At 42.5% G+C, this 20,088-nt stretch overlaps 1 protein-coding gene across 4 annotated transcripts in view; it reads right to left on the reverse strand.

Moving 5' to 3' along the window:
* Positions 1-16,007: 16,007 nt before the first annotated feature.
* Positions 16,008-20,088, reverse strand: part of cep350 (centrosomal protein 350) — a 158,676-nt gene continuing 154,595 nt past the window's right edge. For all 4 annotated transcript variants that reach the window (XM_060830073.1, XM_060830074.1, XM_060830075.1 and 1 more), the window contains one exon: positions 16,008-19,287. In XM_060830073.1, the coding sequence (XP_060686056.1) occupies positions 19,123-19,287 (165 nt within the window). In that variant the 3' untranslated portion in view covers positions 16,008-19,122. The remainder of the gene's footprint in view (positions 19,288-20,088) is intronic.

Below are 20,088 nucleotides of genomic sequence, written 5' to 3' on the forward strand. Positions count from 1 at the left end.
CATTTGCTTGGTCTATGGGATATCTTTGGCTGGTGCCATCTTTCAATGGGCAATGGAGACCATTCTCTAAGGGGATACCAAGAGTGGCATTCCAATCTCATGAGCTACTAAAGGAACATGTGGAGGAACCCTTAGAATCCTCTGCAGCTGGCATTCGGCTAAAAAGGGAAATGAGGTAACGTACCTTGGGTACAAAGTCGACAAGGGTGGATTATACCCTGTCAGAGAGAAAGGGAAAGCAGATAAAGGGACTCCAACTCCCAGGAACACAACAGACTAGAAGGTTTCCCCAGGTCCCAAAAATTACCCTGAACCACATAAGGAATTCCAGTGATGGCTGTTCAGGATTCACAGGGGTTATCCTAAAAAAGGAACAATGGACTGGTGTCGTACGTGGTCAAAACTGGTGAGAAGATCACAGAAATCAATTGGAAAAGATGTCAAGCATCTCCAGAGAGAATACCTCACAGAGGCGACTGTTTTGAAGGACATGCCACTGACGATGGGAGCCCCTGCACAGTCTCTTCAACGGTCTCCAGGGGAGAAGCACTTGTTTATTTATTCAATGCCCCTCAACCTGGAAAGTAACAGGAGCAAGGCTGTGGGCATAGCAACACAAGAGGCCCTACGATCTCAGAAACGAGGGGGACCAAAACAACGTAGTTATGATGGTTGGAAAAAACAACTTGGTTGTGTATGGTATTAAGAAAAGTAAAGCAGACTCAGGGATGGGTCCATCCCAGGCTGTGAAGCGTCTATATACTCCACAAAGAGTTGTTTTATTTTGCTGTTCAACAATAAATGATGATCACTTCCAATTGGGCTTCCTGAGTCATTATAGTAGGATACAGCGTAAAGCTTCCTCAACACTGTCCCCATCAGACGCTCCCCGGAGAGGAGTAGCACAGGGTTAGATACAGAGTAAAGTGCCCTCTACACTGTCACCATCAAACGCTCCCAGGTCAGGGACAGAACAGGGTTAGATACAGAATAAAGTGCCCTCGACACTGTCACCATCCAACACTCCCAGGACAGGGACAGCACGGGGTTAGATACAGAGTAAAGCTCCCTTTACACAGTCCCCATCAAATACTCCCAAGGACAGGGACAGCACAGGGTTAAATACAGAGTAAAGCTCCCTTTACATTCTCCCCATCAAACTCTCCCTCGACAGGGACAGTACCAGGTTAGATACAGAGTGAAGCTCTCTCTGCACTGTTCCCATCAAACACAGCCAGGACAGATATAGCGCAGTGTTAGATACAGAGTAAAGTTCCCTCGACACTGTCCCCATCAAACATTCCTGGGACAGGGACTGTACGGAGTTAGATACAGAGTAAAACTTCCTCCACAATGTCCACATTAAACCCTCCCAGGACAGGGACAGCACAGTGTTATATACAGAGTAAAGCTCTCTTTACACAGTCCCCATCAAACACTCCCAGGACAGGGACAGAACGGGGTTAGATACAGTGTATCGTCTCACATGGGAAGACAGTCATATCAGAAATGTTGGAAATGGAGAGGAGCAACAAGACATTAAAAACCAGAAGAGACGGGCACATACGGCATCATCCACCTGAAAATGTACCCAGTGTTTCTGCCCCCAGCCAGAAGCACTGACTGTACACACCTACAGCTGCTGCCCCACTGCAAACCAGAGCCATCTAATACAGCGCCCAGCACTTACCGGCAGGTTCAGGAATGTATTGAGGAAATCCACAAATATGGAGTTTTTCAGCTGATTCTGAAAACTGGATCGACCTGAAACACAAGGAGAGAATGAAAGTACTGCCACCACAGAGTGTCATAATCACTGCAGACAGAGGGAATCTGCATCTCCACTTAGCACCCAACACCTTTACCACAAGGTTTCAGATAACAGCTCAACACAGGAACTAGGAGGAGTCAAGAAAAACACCAAAGGTTGTCAAACCTTAGATTCCAGTCTGTAACTCGCTCCCGTGTCTCTGGTATTCTATACATAAATCCCCTTGAACACTTTGATTAAATGCAGCATGTCACTCACTCTCTGGTATCTGTTATTCTGTATACAAACCACCCCTGAACCCCTCAATTAGTTTCTGTCTGTAACTCAGCCCTGAGTACTTGATATTCTCCATGTGAACCATGTTGTACCTCTCGATAGCTTCCAGTCTGTAACTCATTCCTGGGAATCTGTTATTCTACATATAAACAACCCTGAACCCATCAATTAGTTTCGAGTCTATAAATCACTCCCGGGTATCTGTTATCTTATCCCAAACCCTTCTATTAAATTCCAGACTGAACTCTCTCCCTGATATCTGTTATTCCACATGCAAAATATCTTGAACCCCTCAACCAGATTCTGGCTTGAAACTCACCCTTGCGTATCTGTTATTCTAAATATCATTCTCTTAATTATAGTCTGTAACTCACTCTAGAGTATCTGCTATTCTATATTAAAACCACCCCAAACTCCTCGATTAATTATTGGTCCGACCTCACTCCCAGGCCTCTGCTATTTTATATATGAACCACTTGATGAGGTTCCAGCCTGTAACTCACTCTCGGGTCTTTATTATTCTGCACATAATCCCTAATTACCCTTCAATTAGATTCTAATCTGTAGCTCACTCCAGGCTATGTTATTCTTTCAAAATGACCCTGAAGCCTGCTACTAGATTCCACTCAAACTCACTGCCAACTATGTTATTCCATACATAAACCACCTGCGTTCATCGGTTAATACCAGCCTGTAATTCATTCCCAGATATCTGTTATTCTACATATAAACCTGAACCCCTCAACTCCATTCCAGTTCACTCTCGGATATCTCTTATTCAGTATGTAAACCAGCCTGAACGCCTCAATTAGATTCCAGTTTGTAGTTTACTTAGGGGTATGTTATTTGATATTCACCCACATAGATTCCTGTCTGTCATTCAAGCATGGATATCCGTTATCCTACACATAAACTATCCCAAATCTCTTGATTAAGTTCTAGTCTGTAACTCATTCTTAGTTATCTGTTATTCTACATTTAAACCCTTAATCCACCCCATTAGAATCCAGTATGCAATTCACTCCTAGGTACCTGTAGTTCTGTATGCAATCCAATCTCCCACCTATCAATCAAATTCTGTTCTGTAACTTACTTCCAGATATCTGTTCTTCTTTATATAAATTACCCCAAACTCTTCAAACTCATCCAGTCTGCAACTCAATCTTGAGAATCTATTATTCCAGACATAAACCACCCTGAAAACTTCAATTGGATTCTACCTCACTCAGTGCATTCGCAATTCTGTATATAAACCACTCTCAACTTCTTGAATAGATTCCAGTCTGTAACTCACTCCCATGTCTATTATTCTATATGTCCTATACATAAAAAGTAGGGCAAATCCAACCCAGCCAATTACCACTGTATTAGTCCACTCTCAATCATCAGGAAATTGATGAAAGGTGTCATCAACAATACTAACAAGCAACAACTGCTCAGCAATAACCTGCTCACTGACGCCCAGTTTGGGTTCTACCAGGACCACTCAGCTCCTGACATCATTACAGTCTTAGTTCAAACATGGACAAAGGAGCTGAATTCCAGAGGTGAGGTGATAGAGTACCAGCCCCTTGACATCAAGGCTGCATTCGACCGAGTGTGGCAACAAGGAGCCTTAGCAAAACTGGAATCAATGGGTATTGGGGGAAAACTCTCTGATGGATGGAGTCATACTTGACGTATAGTAAGATAGTCATGGTTGTTGGAATTCAGTCATCTCAGCTCCAGGAAATCTCTGCAGGAGTCCCTCAGGGCAGTGTCCTAGGCCCAAACATTTCCAGCTGCTTCAATGACCTTCCCTCCAACATAAGATCAGAAATGGGGATGTTTGTTGATAATTGCACAATGTTCAGCATCACTTGCAGCTCCTCAGATAATGAAGCAGTCCATGTTCAAAAGCAACAAGATCTGGATAATATCCAGGCTTGCGCTGACAAGTGGCAAGTAACCTTCATGCCACACAAATGCCAGGCCAATACCATCACCAATCTAAACCACTGCCCATATCCCACAAATGAATATAAAATATGCATTTCTTTTTGAACCCCTCAGATAGATTCCAGACTGGGTCTCATCCCCAGTTATTTTTCTTTATCTAAAGTCCCCCAAAACACCTCAATTAGATTTCAGCCTCTAATTCACTCCAGGGTATTTTTTATTCTATATATAATCCACCCTGAAACCCTCGATTAGATTCCAGTCAGTAACTAAGTCCCAGTGCCCAATCACCCTGATTAGATTCCAGTCTGTAACTCACTCCTGCATACCTACAATTCTATATGTACACCACCCCAAACCCTTTGATTAGATTTCAGAGGCTGTATGACCATAGGATAAAGGAGCCTAAAGGAACTCTGTAACCTTTGATTCCTACTGACCAAGAACCTGATCTATCTCTGTCTTAAATATACTCAATGACTTGGCCTCCAGAGTCTTCTGGCAATGAGTCCAACAGATTAATCACCTTCTTGTTGAAGAAATTCCTCATGTCTGTTTTAAAACGTTGTGCCCTCAGATCCTCATCTTCCCTACCAGTAGAAACATCATCTCCACATCCACTCTATCCAGATCTCTCAGTACTCTAAGTTTCAATCAGATTGCGGCCCCCCCCCCACCTCCACCTCCCGACTCATCCTTCTAAACTCTGAGTACATACCCAGGGGGTTTTCAAATGACAAACCCTTCATTCCTAGGATCATTCTTTGTAAACATCCTCTAAACTCCCTCCAAACTAGCACATTCTTCCATAGATATGGCCCAAACCTGTTCACAATATTCCAAATGTGGTCTGACCAGAGATCTTGACAGCCTCAGCAGTACATCTCTGCTTTTGTGTTCTAGCCCTCTCGGAATGAATGCTAACATTGTGTTTACATTGTGTTTACCTCTTTAATTGGATAAAGTGGAGCTGTCCCCCCTTTGGAACAGCTCCCTCCTTCCCCAGGACTGGTGCCAGTGCCCCATGAGTTCGAATCCATTTCTCCCATGCCGATCTGGGACATGCATTGACATATTTAATCTTGTTAACCCTCTGCTAACATGTTCATGGCTCAGGTAGCAATCCAGAGCTAATTACCTTTCTGGTTCTACTTTTTAAATTTAGCCCCAAGCTGCTCTTTTTCCTTCAACTGAATCTCTTTCCTCTTCCTACTGATATTCTTGTCTCCTATGTGGACCACAAGAATTGGATCTCTGCCTTCCTCCACAGCCCAGATGAGATATCCTGAACCTAGTCTGTAATTTACTCACAGGAATCTTTCAATCTATATATAAACTGCCCTGAACCTTCGATTAGATTCAAGTCTGGAATTCAATTCTAGGTAGCAGATATTCTGTATACAAACCACCCTGAGCCCCTCCATTAGATTCTGGTCTGTAACTCACTCCTGGGTAGCTGTTACTCTTATATATAGACTATCCTGGATCCCTTGATTAGATTCCAGTCTATAAGTAAGAACATAAGAACTAGGAGCAGGAGTAGGCCGCCTGGCCCCTTGAGCCTGCTCCACCAAGCAATAAGACCATGTCTGATCTTTTTGCGGACTCAGCTCCCCTTACCCACCTGCTCACCATAACCCTTAATCCCCTTACTGCTCAAAAATCTAGCTTTGCCTTAAAAACATTCAACGTGGAAGCCTCAACTGTTTCACTGGGCAGGGAATTCCACAGATTCACACTGCTTTGGGTGAAGAAGTTCCTCCTCAACTCATTCCTAAATCTCCTTATTTCGAGGCTGTGCCCTCAACTCTAGTTTCACCCGCCAGTGGGAACAACCTCCCTGCTTCTACCTTATCTACTCACGTCATAATTTCATCTGTTTCTATAAAATCCACCTCGTTCTTCTAAATTGCAACCAGTGCAGTCCCAGTCTACCCAATTTCTCCTCATTGGCCAGTCCTCTCAACACTCGCTCTGCAATGCTGGACTTTCTGTTTCTTTATTATTTCCTTTAGAACTTGCATTGAAGAATCCATCCCTAGGTAATTTGTAACTCACTCTGGGTAGCTGCTCTCTCAATCACCTCAATTAGATTCCAGTCTGTAATTCACTCCCGGGTAGCTGTGATTCTGTCTTATAAACCCAATGTATCACCCTGTGAGCAAGTTACAATCCATACGGGTTGTCTGAATCCTCTTCGTTTTTATATCTAAAACCCCTCGGATTCACTCCACTTATAAACACGCACGCCCCTTGTTGGTGCTCTCCTTCACTTCACAAGCAGAATTATTTTCCAAATCGTAACTCAGCACTTTTTTTTAAAAACAAGCAAGCTCTCACCTGAGTTAATGGGGACTGCAATGAGAGATACCCGCCCCCTTCAATCAGAAGCGCCCTTTGCAGGTCTGCCGCTTCCAAATCCTCAATAGAAGCAGCAGATAGCAATATCATGCATTTCAAACCGAACCTTAGCTGCAAGATTCAATAAAGATTGTTGAGGATTTTTTTTATATATAAAAGAGAAGCACTCCGACAGCTCAGGGAATTGAACTCTCAACGTGTATCTTACCTGGTTCCCCCATTTTCGCACTGACCAATTAGATGAGTTGCACATGCTCGCTCCCCGCGCCCCCCTTTCACCACCCTCCCACACAGAGGGGTATCTCTATGGGAGAGGAGAGGGAGGTGGCGTTAAGGCCTGGGATAGGATGGGGGTGAAGTAAGGGATTGTTAGTTTATTTCCCTCGTCAGTTTCCGGATTGTGACGATGGGAAACTCAACACCTCACCCCCGGGTTAGGAAATTGCAAACTGACCTCCTTACCCCCCCCCCCCCCCCCCGTCAGAAAGCCCACACTCTGTACCTCGCTGACCCTTGAGACGTGCTGAATTATGAATCCAGCAAGGCTGCAGTGTCAGTCCAACATGGGTGAGGAGTAGTGGATCAGCGAGGGAGAACTTTAACCAGACAAAATTCTGGGATTTGAATCATTAAATCCTACAGTGTGGAAAGAGGCCATTCAGTCCATCGAGTCCCTTCCACGAGCATCCAATCCAGAGTTACCCCCCTACCCCATCCCTGTAATCCTGCATTTCCCATGGCTAACCCACCTAGCCTTCATATCCCTGAACACTATGGGCATTTTAGAATGACCAGTCTACCTAACCTGCACACCTTTGGACTGTGGGAGGAAACCGGAGCACCCAAATGAAACCCACACAGACACAAGGAGAATGTACAAACTTCACACAGACAGTCAGCCAACGGTAGAAAAACCCAGGTCTTTAGCATTGTAAGGCAGCAGTGCTAATCACTGACCACCGTACCACAATGGATTTGCTTTTCACAGAACAAACTGACTGACTGCAGATTAACCTTCATCTGAAGCAGCGAATTCTTCACTGCACCCCCAGCTGTTATAATTCGGACCGGACAGTGAATAAGGTTATCTCAGATCACAAAGAGATCTTCATCAATTGGGTCAACATGCTGAGGAGTAGTAGATGGAGTTTAACTTGGATAAATGTGAGGTATTGCATAGATAAGGTGAATGACCAATGTCTTTGCCCTGGGGTGGGGGAGATCAAAACTGGGGGCGATATATTTAAGGTGAGAAGAGAAAGATTGAAAAAAGACATGAGGAGTAACCTTTTTACACAGAGCAAGGTTTATGTGTGGAATGAACTTCCAGAGGAAGTGGTGGATGCAGGTACAATTACAATGTTTCAAAGACATTTGGATAAATTCTTGAATAGGAAAGGACTGGAGTGATATGGGCTACGTGTAAGCAGGTGGGAATAGTTTAGTTTGGAATTATGATCAGCATAGACTGGTTAGACAGAAGAGTCTGTTTTCGGACTGTATTACTCTGACTATGATTATAAATCAGACCTCCTAGTGAAATCTGGCTAGAGAGAACACAGCCTTACCTTATTATTGTTTACTTTGTTAATGTGGTGGTTAGCGCTGAAAATGTGTTGCTGGAAAAGTGCAGTAGGTCAGGCAGCATCCAAGGAACAGGAAATTCGACGTTTCGGGCATTAGCCCTTCTTCAGGCTTATGCCCGAAACGTCGAATTTCCTGTTCCTTGGATACTGCCTGACCTACTGCACTTTTCCAGCAACACATTTTCAGCTCTGATCTCCAGCATCTGCAGTCCTCACTTTCTCCTAATGTGGTGGTTAGTTACAGAAACATATCCATGAGGCTGCAGATTTCCTTTAACAACAGAACAAAAGTTTATTATACAAAATATTTTTGTTCTTAAAACAAACTATTTAATTGTAGGAGTCAGCTATACTGATGTTAAAACATCCAACAAGCAGTTTCAACCTATTTCCCAACACTATCCATTGCAGAGACTTAAGTCCAAAGAAATTACACCCTATCTCAACTCTTAAGTTTCCAATAACGGACTTCTCCTGCCATTTTCTTTGTTATAGATTGTGGACACAATTTGATGAATCCTTTCCAGGTCCGTCAACATGATCTTTGCAATACATCTGAGGGCCTACACTTACAGTTTTCTAATAACCAGCGATTTCTAACTAAACCTTTGCAAGATTCCAGAACTAGAGGGCATTGGTTTAAGTTGAGAGGGGAAACATATAAAAGAGACCTCAGGGGCAACATTTTCATCAGGAGGGTGGTGTGTGTATGGAATGAGCTGCCAGAGGAAGTAGTGGAGGCTAGTGCAATTGAAACATTTAAAAGGCATCTGCGTAGGTATATGTCTAGGAAGGGTGTGGAGGGATATGGGCCGGGTGCTGGCAGGTGGAACTAGATTGCCTTGGGATATCTGGTCGGCATGGACGGGTTGGACCGAAGGGTCTGTTTCCCTGCTGTACATCTCTATGACTCTAAGTTGCAATTTTGATCAGGAAATCTATTAAAACAGTAAGGAGGGATGGCATCTTAAAATGCTCCTCCCAATGAAGTCAGATGGTTAGAACTTCAAAAACCAAAAAAGGAGCAATCACATTGCTGGGAGTATACTCTAGGACCACCAACAGTCTGAGAAATAGAAGAGCAGATGTGGAGGTACGTTTCAGGAAAATGTGAAAGTAATGGGGGAGCAGCAATAGACGATTTCAACTTCTTCAGCATTAACTGGGGTAATCACTCTGCAAAGGGTTTAGAGGGAGCTTGATCCTTAAAATGCATCCAGGAGAGCTTTCTAAGCTAGCACAAATAAGGTGCTACAAGAGAAGGTATGGTCCCAGACTTCACTTTAGGTCACGAAAATGGGCAAGTGATCAAAGTATCAGTGAGGAAGCATTTCGTAAACAGTGATCAGAACTTTATTAGATTCAAGATTGTTCTGGAAAAGGACAAGGATGGGCCTGAAATCAAAGTTCTCAACTGGGGGAAGCCTGATTTTCATAAGGTCAGATATAATTTGGCCAGAGTGGACAGGGAGCAGAATACTTTCAGATAAATCTGTCTCAGAAAGTGGGATACATTCAAAAAGGAGTACAGGGCCAACATGTTCCAATAAAGAGAAAGGGTGGGACCATCAAATTCAGTGAACTCCAGATATCATGGGATATACAGCATTAGGTTAAGAGAAAAAGGGAGGCATATGGCAGATACCTGGAACGGTATAGAATGTCCAAGAGGCATTCTTAAAAAGGTGAGGAGAGTTAAAAGGGGATTAGATTAGATTAGACTTACAGTGTGGAAACAGGCCCTTCGGCCCAACAAGTCCACACCGACCCGCCGAAGCGAAACCCACCCATACCCCTCCATTTATCCCTTACCTAACACTACGGGCAATTTAGCATGGCCAATTCACCTGACCCGCACATCTTTGGACTGTGGGAGGAAACCGGAGCACCCGGAGGAAACCCACGCAGACACGGGGAGAACGTGCAAACTCCACACAGTCAGTCACCTGAGTCGGGAATTGAACCCGGGTCTCAGGTGCTGTGAGGCAGCAGTGCTAACCACTGTGCCACCGTGCCGCCCGTACGGGATATAAAAGGATACTGGCAAGTAAAGTCAAGAAAAATCTTAAATTGTTGTACAGGTACATTAACTGGTGAAGGGATAACGAGGGAAAAAGAGTAAGGCCCATTAAGGACTAATAGTGGAAATTCGTGCATGGAACAAGAGGAGCAGCTAGGGTTCTAACAGAATACACTGTGTTGGTGTTCACTAGTGGGAGGGACAATACAGGGATAGAAGTCAGGGAAAAGGCCTGTTGTACAATTAAAGAAATGAGCATACACAGAGAGGTGGTTCTGGCAATCTGAAGAAGATACATCTCCAGGGTTGGATAAAATGCATTCCAGGTTATTGAACAAAGCAAGTGAGGGAATAGTAGGGGCACCTGCCAGAATTTAAATACACCTCTAGCTGCAGGAGAGATACTGGAGGATAGCCAACGTGGTATCGTTATTCAAGAAGGGATGCAAGGGTTAAACCAGGAAACTACAGGTCAGTGAGTCTAACCTTGGTGGTGGGGCAACTATTGGAAACGATTCCAAGGGACAGAATTAATCTGCATTTGGAGAGGCAGGGATTCATCAAGAAAAGTCAACATGTTAAGAGGTGGTCATATCTGAGTATTTTGATTGAATTTTTCAAAGAGGTGATCAGGCAATGCTTTTGATCTTGTCTACTTTAACATCAATAAGACTTTTGATAAAATCCCACATGGGAAACTGATAGCAGAAGAAAAAGCCCATGAGATCCAAAGAAGTTTGGCAAATTGGCTCAACAGAAGGAAGCAGCGGGTGATGTTTGAGGAGTGTCTATGTTGTAGGAAGGGTGTGATAGCACTGGAGAGGGTGCAGAGGAGATTACCAGGATGCTGCCTGGGCTGGAGAGTTTCAGTGAGGAGGAGAGATTGGACAGACTGGAGTTGTTTAACTTAGAGCAGAGGAGACAGAGTGGGCATGATTGAGTCGTGTAAAATTATGAAGGGCATAGACAGGGTAGATGGGAAAGAATGATTCCCTCCATCAAGGGGAAACAATGAGTGGGATCATATTTAAGGGACAGGAGGTTTAGAATAGGTAAGAGGAAAATTGTTTTCATTCAGAGGCTGCTGGGCATCGGGAACTCACTGCCTGCGAGGATGGGAGAGGCAGCAACTCTCAGATCATAGAAGAGGGGAGAGATATAAAAGAGACCTAAGGGGCAACTTTTTCACACAGAGGGTGGTACGGGTATGGAATGAACTGCTAGATGAAGTGGAGGAGGCTGGTACAATTACAACATTTATGAGGCATTTGGATGGGAATATGAATAGGAAGGGTTTGGAAGGATATGAGCTGGGTGCTGGCAGGTGGGACCAGATTGAATTGGGATATCTGGTCGGCATGGACGAGTTGGATCGAAGTGTCTGTTTCCATGCTGTACATCTCTATGACTCTAATTATTTAGATGTACACTTGCAAGGTATACAAAGCTATAGGCCAAGTGCTGGAAAATGGGATCAGAATAGTGAGGTGGTCGTTTTTGACCGGAGTGGAAATGGTGAGCCGAAGGGCCTTTTTCTGTGCTATAGATTGCTAGGACTCTCCTGGTTTGGAAGCATCACAATCAAACATTCCTGCTGAGGTGACTGCTCCCTGAACTGTCCCAAACTGCATGTTGGAGTGCAACTAAATTTGCTTGAGCTCAACTTCAGCGTCTTTTGAACTGAATCTAAGAACTAGCTCAATTCTAAATTCTTCTAATTTAAAAGTGAAGCTTTTGTCTGCCCTGTCATAAATGCAACAGTATAAACATCCAGCAGCACAGTGGTCAGCTGACACTGCTTTTTGACAAGGGCTGGATTTAGTCATCTTTCTGGAAAAGACTCTATTTGCTTTTTCCCAATGAAAACCCTTCACAGAAATAACTAACACTCGTCTGCCTCGATTTTGAAATTTAAAATCCAAAATTGATTATCTATATATAAATTAGATCCCATTCTACCTCCTTTGCTGTATTCTTTCATATTCCCAGCCTTTGGTCAAGGATGTGCCACTGATGGCTTTCCCAAGCTGATTTGTGTAGATCCAGGTCTTTGAATCCCCTTACCATTCTTAATCTTAATTATTCTTGCTCAGTAAGGATACCACACAGAACTGCTTCCTCCAGGGTCACTTTTTAGTTGCAATACAACAGATTCTTCCTCAGACATCTCAGAAGAAAAAGTGATAGGAATGTGAAATGTGTTCTGCAAAATGCAATGAACACTCCCTCAGGACATTCAAATCAGAGATCAATGAATTGTATTCAGGGATTATGGTCTTCTGATTCAGAACAGACATGGCTGCATTGAATAGAGGAACAGGGTTAAAGGGATTGAATGGTCTCCTCTTTTGCTTACCGCTTTCCCAATATTGAGACTTCCAAGGCACCAGAATACGCAGGTAGGAACTGCACATGGATACCACCACAGTCTCCAAAGCTGTTGAAAGAAAAGTAGATACTTTGAGTACAGCAGCCAATTGGCACACCACAGATTAATGGGAGTGATCAGTTGAAGTCTATTAAGAGGAGGAGAAGTGTTAGGTAGTGCATTAAGAAGAACACCCATGCACTTTCTTAGTGCCAGGAAATTTTAGCATCAACCTCTAGCATATAAAGAAGTATGGGATAATAAATGTGTTCAAAATTGTAAGGCGTATGAACAGATAGAAAATTAGGAGAACAGCTTCCACTGGCACGAGTGTTAATTGGCAGGGTGCACAGATTCGCGGTAACTAACATAAACCTGAGGTGTGAAGACTTTTTTTGTTTTATGCAGGAAGTTCTGGTGATTGGGGACACACTACCCCAGAGGATTGAAGAGGTTATGATAATCTGGGGCACTGCCCTAGTGGGTTGCAGACGTTCTGGTGATCTGGGTCACAAGACCCAGCAGGTTGTGGTGGTTGTTGTTACTACTCACTGGGATAGAATATGGGAAATCAAGCCCTGCTATTCTCTGAGATGTCACAAAAGGTAAAAATTGTAAAGAGTACACAAGGAATTCCCAATTTCCCCATCTTGTAGTCGTAGATTGACGGAGTATGGACCAAGTTTCTGTATCAATCAAAAATTGTTTTAACAAGTGGAATCCTCGATTTATTATTGTCACATGTACCTAGGTACAGTGAAAAGTTTTGTTTTGCATGCAGTACAGGCAGATCATACTGTACAAAGATCATAGGGTGAATGAACAGAGGGAAGAGTACAAAATCATGGCTGCAGAGAAGGTGTACAAGCAGCAAGATCAGCATTAGATCTGAAAGTTGAGAGGTCCATTCAGATATACCAACAGCAGGGAAGCCGTTCTTGAACCTGTTGGTACGTTTGTTTAAGCTTTTGAATCTTCTGCCTGATGGAACTGGTTGGAAGAGATTGTAACCAGGTATGGGAGGAGTCTTTGATGACACTGCCTGCCTTTCCACAGCAGTGCAAAGTATAGATAGATAAAGTCAATGGATTGAAGGTTGACTTGCATGATGGTCTGGACTGTGTGCACAACTTTCTATAGTTTCTTAAGGTCCTGGGCAGAGAAGTTGCCGTTCCAAGCCATGATGCATCCAGATAGAATGCTTTCTATGTTGAACCTATAAAAGTTGGTGTGACTCAGAGTCATTGAGATGTACAGCATGGATACAGACCCTTCGGTCCAACCCGTCCATGCCGACCAGATATCCCAACCCAATCTAGTCCCACCTGCCATATCCCTCCAAACCCTGCCTATTCATATACCCAACCAAATGCCAAATGTTGCAATTGTACCAGCCTCCACCACTTCCCCTGGTAGCTCATTCCAGTGAATTTCTTTAGCCCCCTAACTCCCCCACCCCGGGGAAAAGACTTGTCTATTTATCTAATCCATGCCCCTCTATAGGGTCGCCTCTCAACCTCCAACACTCCAAGGAAAACAGCCTAGCCTATTCAGCCTCTTCCTATAGGCTCAAATCCTCCAACCCTGGCAATATCTTGTAAATCTTTTCTGAAACCTTTCAAGTTTCACATCCTTCTAAAAGGAAGGAGACCAGAATTGCACGCAATATTCCAGAAATATTGGGCGGCACGGTGGCACAGTGGTTAGCACTGCTGCCTCACAGCGCCTGAGATCTGGGTTCAATTCCCAACTCAGCCGACTGACTGTGTGGAGTTTGCACGTTCTCCCCGTGTCTGCGTGGGTTTCCTCCGGGTGCTCCGGTTTCCTCCCACAGTCCAAAGATGTGCGGGTCAGGTGAATTGGCCACGCTAAATTGCCCATAGTGTTAGATAAGGGGTAAATGCAAGGGTACGGGTGGGTTGCGCTTCGGCGGGTCGGTGTGGACTTGTTGGGCCGAAGGGCCTGTTTCCACACTAAGTAATCTAAAAAAAAAATGGCCTAACCAATGTACTCTAATTTATCCCTTCTAATTAATATTTTCTCCATTCTTCACTGTTCTTTATATTCTGTCCAATCCACGAGCTGGCACTCATCTTTGTGGAATGTTATGCTTTCTCTTTCAATGGGATATGGTCTTGAACTTCCTTCGTTTACCATTAAAAAAAAAACAAATCTGTAGAGTCTTTCATTCTTGCTTGAATACACCTTTGCTGAGTATAATGAAATGTCTGCACTGCCTCTCTACAGCTTCCTTAACCTAACTTCCCAATTCAGTTTAGCCAGCTTTGTATCCCCATTGTAGCTCATTTCTATGTTTAAAACACTAGTCATCCAACAACATTTTGCCCGTCATGTGAATTTTAATCATAGTGTGGTCATTGCTTCCAAGGGGCACCTTCATTATGAATTAATCAATTAGATCTTATTGCACATTAGCCTGCTCTGTGAATGTGCTGTGTTTAGACTTTCAAGGAGCTTTTGATATGGGCCCACACAAGAAGTTCGTAACCAAGTTAAAGTGGATGTCATTGACTAATAGATGGGCATGTATTGAGAACTAGTTAATGGACAGAGAACAGTGAAGAAAATAAATGGATAATCCTCAGGATGGCAGGATGTGACCAGGTTCACAATCTGTTAATAATTTGGATGTAGGGACCAGGTATACTATTTCCAAATTTGTTGGTGACATGAGACAAGAAGAGAATGTGAGATGAGGAGGATGCATATAGGTTTCAAGGGGCTTTAGACATACTTATAAATGGGCAAAAACATCGAATATAACAAAAAAATTGGCAGGGCATTTTCTTCAGCAGAAATGGAAGGTATCTCTTAAATGCTAAGAGGTTTGGAAGCATTATGTCCAAAGGATGTGAGTATCCTTGCCCATGAGTCACAAAGCTATCACACATTTACAGCAAATAATCAGGAAGGCCTTCATCTCATGGTGTCAGTACAGTAATCCTCAATTATATAGAGCCTTGATGAGATGTCACCTTGAACTTTGATTCACCGTATCCAAGAAAGAATACACTTGTCACAGAAGGAGTGCATCCTGTCATTCTAGAAATTCAGGAGACTGGATCTGCATTCTTACAGGATTCAACAGGGTAAAGTTACAGGAAGAATGGGTCTAAATCAGGAAAGAGTGTCTCAAAATAGAGGGCAGGCCATTTAGAACCCAGATGAGGAGGAAGATTTTCGCTCAGAGGCTGGTGAATCTTTGGAATTCTCAACCCCAGAGGACAGTAGAGGTCAATCCCCGAGTGCATTCAAAACAGGTAAATAAATGACCATATATTAAAGTCATCCAGGGATATGGAGACACGCAGGAAAATCGATGAAAGGTGGAGCTGGCTCAAGGGCCAAAGTTTCCCAATGTTCCTAACTTAAGGAATACAATTCATTAACTTTTTTGCATACAGAGCATTGACAACACAGAAAACCTGCTTAATATGTGAAAGGCTTTGGAATGTTGTCTGCTAGGAGAACACAAACAGGATTAATGCTTTTCACAGGACTGTTCAATGGGAATAGCCAAGTCTCATTAGACAGAAAACTAGCACCATTGTAATGAAAATTCAGCTCAGAAAAGCTGAATTGAAATGGTATAAGTTATAAGGCAAAGTCAATCAAAATCATTCCAATGCCTCATGTCAACATAAAAAAGAAACAGTCAATCACATATAAATCAATAAATGTTTATTTACAAAATTCTTAAGTATTAATCTGTTATCAAATATATATACAGATATGTATACAGAGGGGAAAACCCATTATTTTACATTTCCATACTCACATCACTCCATCCCTCAAAAGTATGACAGGGATGCAAACTGCCTCAGATAGGGATGCTCAGCCAGTATTTACACACACACACACACACACACACACACACACACACACACTATACATTGTACAGTCAAGTATTCCTCAGTGTAGCACTGCACTGTACAGTACACAGAGGCAAGTCTCCCTGTATTAATTTACCCAATATGAAGATTGGGTACAATGTAATGAGGAGACCAGTCCACTACAGCACTGAGCACTTCAGCATTTGAACTTCAAGTTCTTAATAAATAGGTTTCATATTCTTTTAAGAAACAGCTGAACACTGGTGTCGAACAACACACAGTACTGGCTTTCTCAAGTATATAAGTAACTAAGGCAACCATTTTAAACATGAGCCCTATGGACAGACTGACGATTAAATACCAACAACTGAACAAGTTGGGGTCATCAGTGCTTGGTGCAGATGCTGTGGTTTGCCCCTATATCTGAAGGAACAAGTGCATCAGAACTAACATTCTGTGCTGCTCCATTGGCAAATGAAGTTGGGACTCCCACTTGGTAGCAACTGATTTGGTGGGAAAGATGTTTGCAGTGCTGCCCTAGCTCCTTTGGTACACTGCTAAGTAAAGTTGAGGGAGAGACATGGTCATACCTGGGATCAGAATGAAATAACCTTTCCTCCAGTAGAGTTCAGTTGTTAACCCAGCTATTCCTGACAAACTGTTAGTACTGTAGCCAAAGTGGGTTAAGTTAAGGAAATGGTCTGAGGTTGACCACTATCCATCAAGTTGGTGCCTGCCTAATGCTTTGCAAAAGACAGAATGAGGACCAACAAACATGGAGAAAGATGTGGCCTGGTTGCCAAGCAGCAGCAGCATAGCTAAAGGTGTTTATGCATGTCTACTGACCAGAGTAATCCTTCACAACTAGTTAATGAACATCTCACATGCATGTGGAGGCTTCCCTCTGTTCAGCTGATATTTTTCATCAAGATTTCAGGGCAATCATTGCACTCCTCCAGAGTTAAAGCCATATTAATCATCGTAGTGCTAAAGATAGGTCTCTGAGAAACTTGCTCCTACAAGTTTATTACTAGTTGCTCAAGGGAAAATGCTGCTCCTTTTGACGGTATTTTCCCACTTGCAAAGAAGTCCTGCTCACAGCTGGAAACATTGACTTGTCTGGTCAATTTATGTGCTTTGATTTCAACAGCATGTTGATTCCAGTAAACATATTGTATCAATGTGGGGTCAAATTGGAGGCAGAAGGGTAAGCATAGAAGATGTCTGCTTGCCTGAAATCAACAAGGTCACAAACAATAAATTTAATTTGCATAAAAACTATAAGCAAACATAATCAGTATCATATAGCAACTAGTTAAATCATTGATGTTTTTACGCGAACATGGTACGCGCAAGCAATCCACTGACTAAAAGGTTTGGATTTGATTCCCCACATGGTGCTAAGCTGCAGGATCAGAGCTGTTCAAGGGAGGCCTCAGATCTTATCAAATAAGAAAATTAAATCAGGTAGAATTTCTGCATGCAAATGAGTTTTGTGCAGCAACTGGCCATGAAAGACCATGATCCCCTTGATATGAAAGAGAAAGCTACAAGTTACAACTAGTATTCTCTACACCTTGTGGCCACTATCAAACAGAGAGAGAGAACCCTCACTTACTAGGATGGCAAACCTCAGGCACAAATAAGCCAGATCAACATGATATCTCTGAAATATCCACCAATTACTACCCATCAACTGCAAAGTGGTCAAGTGAGTATCTTAAAGAAAGATAAAATGAAAGACATTTTATATGCACTTTTCACTAATACCCAGTTATTATAGGTCACAGACAGAGTGGTCAGGTGCAACGGCTAACTTTATGCAGCAACATCAGGTGTCTTTAGTTATGTAGTGAATGGAGCAAGTGACTCAGGGAAGATAATTAGATATCTAACTACTGAAATTCTTAATGGCTGGAAACCTCTGATCACAATCAGCACTGTCTTAAGTAAGGGAGATAACTCAAAAATTAAGGAACATTAGGAAAAATTAACAGTCAGAAGCACCATGCAATAGAAATGATCAGGGGCGGCAAGAAAGGAGGGAGAAAAAAAGAGATTCCCGTAGCAGAAAGAGAGAGACAGTCCTATCCATGTGGGTAGGTTAGTACTTCTTGGCTTCTACTAAAAACCTTTTAAACAGTCAGATATTCCAGGGATTTTCCTTCAAACGTATATATTTTACCGTTGGTACAGACAGTATCAATTAACACAAAGAACACAAGCCCTGCACTCATTAACTTCAAGAAACCAGGGTATTGTGACCTGAATTATCACCTTTTTCTTTTGCAAAAAAGTTCTGAATCAATGCAAGTTCTCAAAAGCTGCTCAAAGTTTGCAACTTTTTCCTGAAAATGAATATCAATAACATTTAAATGAATAAAATCAATTTTCCTTTCTGAAATAATTTGAAACCAATAAATAAAATAAACAGTTATAGTAATGAAGAAAGAGCAACTTTTTACAATCCTCAATACTTTTGTCCTCCACTTCAGTCATGCAGATATAGTCCTCCTCACTCAGAGGAGTCTGATTCAGTGTCTGATATCAGCCATTGTTTCAACTCTCAGAGCTAACATACACCAAACATATCATAGCACCACAAGATAGATATACTTTTTAAAAAGGTAAACGTAGGTGTAAATGCAAAACAAAAAAATTGGATGTGCAAACTTCTCTGAATTCAAGTCTATGCTACAGTTTGGATAAATAAATGGGATTGGGTTGTATATAAATAGGTCGGGAAAAAGATTGGCACTTCTGGTATCCACATCCTGCCAGTTGTCTGACTCCAGTAAGGATCAATATCCCAAACCAGCTACTTAGTGAGGAAATTCTATGCCAGATGTCAAAACTCAATCAGAGAGAGGAGTTGATTCTCTTCCGCTTGGGGCATGAGGTTTAGTTTTCTTCTGGAGTCCACAAGTTGGCCGATGGCATGGCCCATGTTAGGATAACATGAGTTTTAACTGTTTCCCCTGAATCTGATTCAGTACATTTACTGTATCTTTTATCAGAGCTTCAAAAATCCCATCTGCCAACTGCATCTTCACACAAAGCTCATCCTCATCATAATTCACCCATTGGGCTTCCTCCTCATGAAGCTCTTGAACCTGCCAGAAAAAAACAGAGGGGGTGTTATTGTTTTTATATCAAGATTTATTTGTCACAGCTCTTTCCTCTCGTACTGAGCAGCGTTTGCCCTGAAATCATTCAGACTACAAGCTTCTCGCTTTCCCTATGTCCATTATCACACAAGTGGCCATTCCCACACAGCAGTGGAGCTTGGAAGGAGTTCTGGAGGGCTCGCTGTGAGATCAATGGAGAGTCACTAGTTATTCTTGTACAAAACAATACCAAGGCTGAGAAGATTAAGTACTGGCTGCATAAGTTAGGTCTGACCTGAATATTTCCAGCATTTTTTACTTTTATTTGATAAACGAGGCCTGCATTCTCTTGAGGAAAGATGACTAGGGGATGGATCTAAAGAAGTAACTGAGATGATTAAATGATTTGACAGCGAAGGAAGTGAGAAACTAGTTCCTTTGGCAGGGGATGCTAGAAATAAGCCTGGAAAGACTTAGGCTGATTAGGGGGGTGATGTGAAGAAGCTTTTTGTCACACAAACAATACTAAAATAATCTGGTTTCTGCCAGCCTTAAAAACAATTGCAACTGTTACAGCATTTCAAAACTAGGATTGAGAGATATTTGTAAGGTCAAGTAACAGTTCGGAATAATTAGGAAATAAATATACAGAATTAAGATACAAATCAGCTATGATGAGGAGTACCAGAACAGACTGAAGGGTGCTGCTGACTTAATCCTGTTCCTACCTGGTTTTGAATTTGATTCCAATGCCACAACTCCTCAAACCAGTGAGATCAATCACCAATATTGCCAGTAACATAATAA

Source organism: Hemiscyllium ocellatum, chromosome 9, assembly GCF_020745735.1.
Source record: "Hemiscyllium ocellatum isolate sHemOce1 chromosome 9, sHemOce1.pat.X.cur, whole genome shotgun sequence".
Lineage (NCBI taxonomy): Eukaryota > Metazoa > Chordata > Chondrichthyes > Orectolobiformes > Hemiscylliidae > Hemiscyllium > Hemiscyllium ocellatum.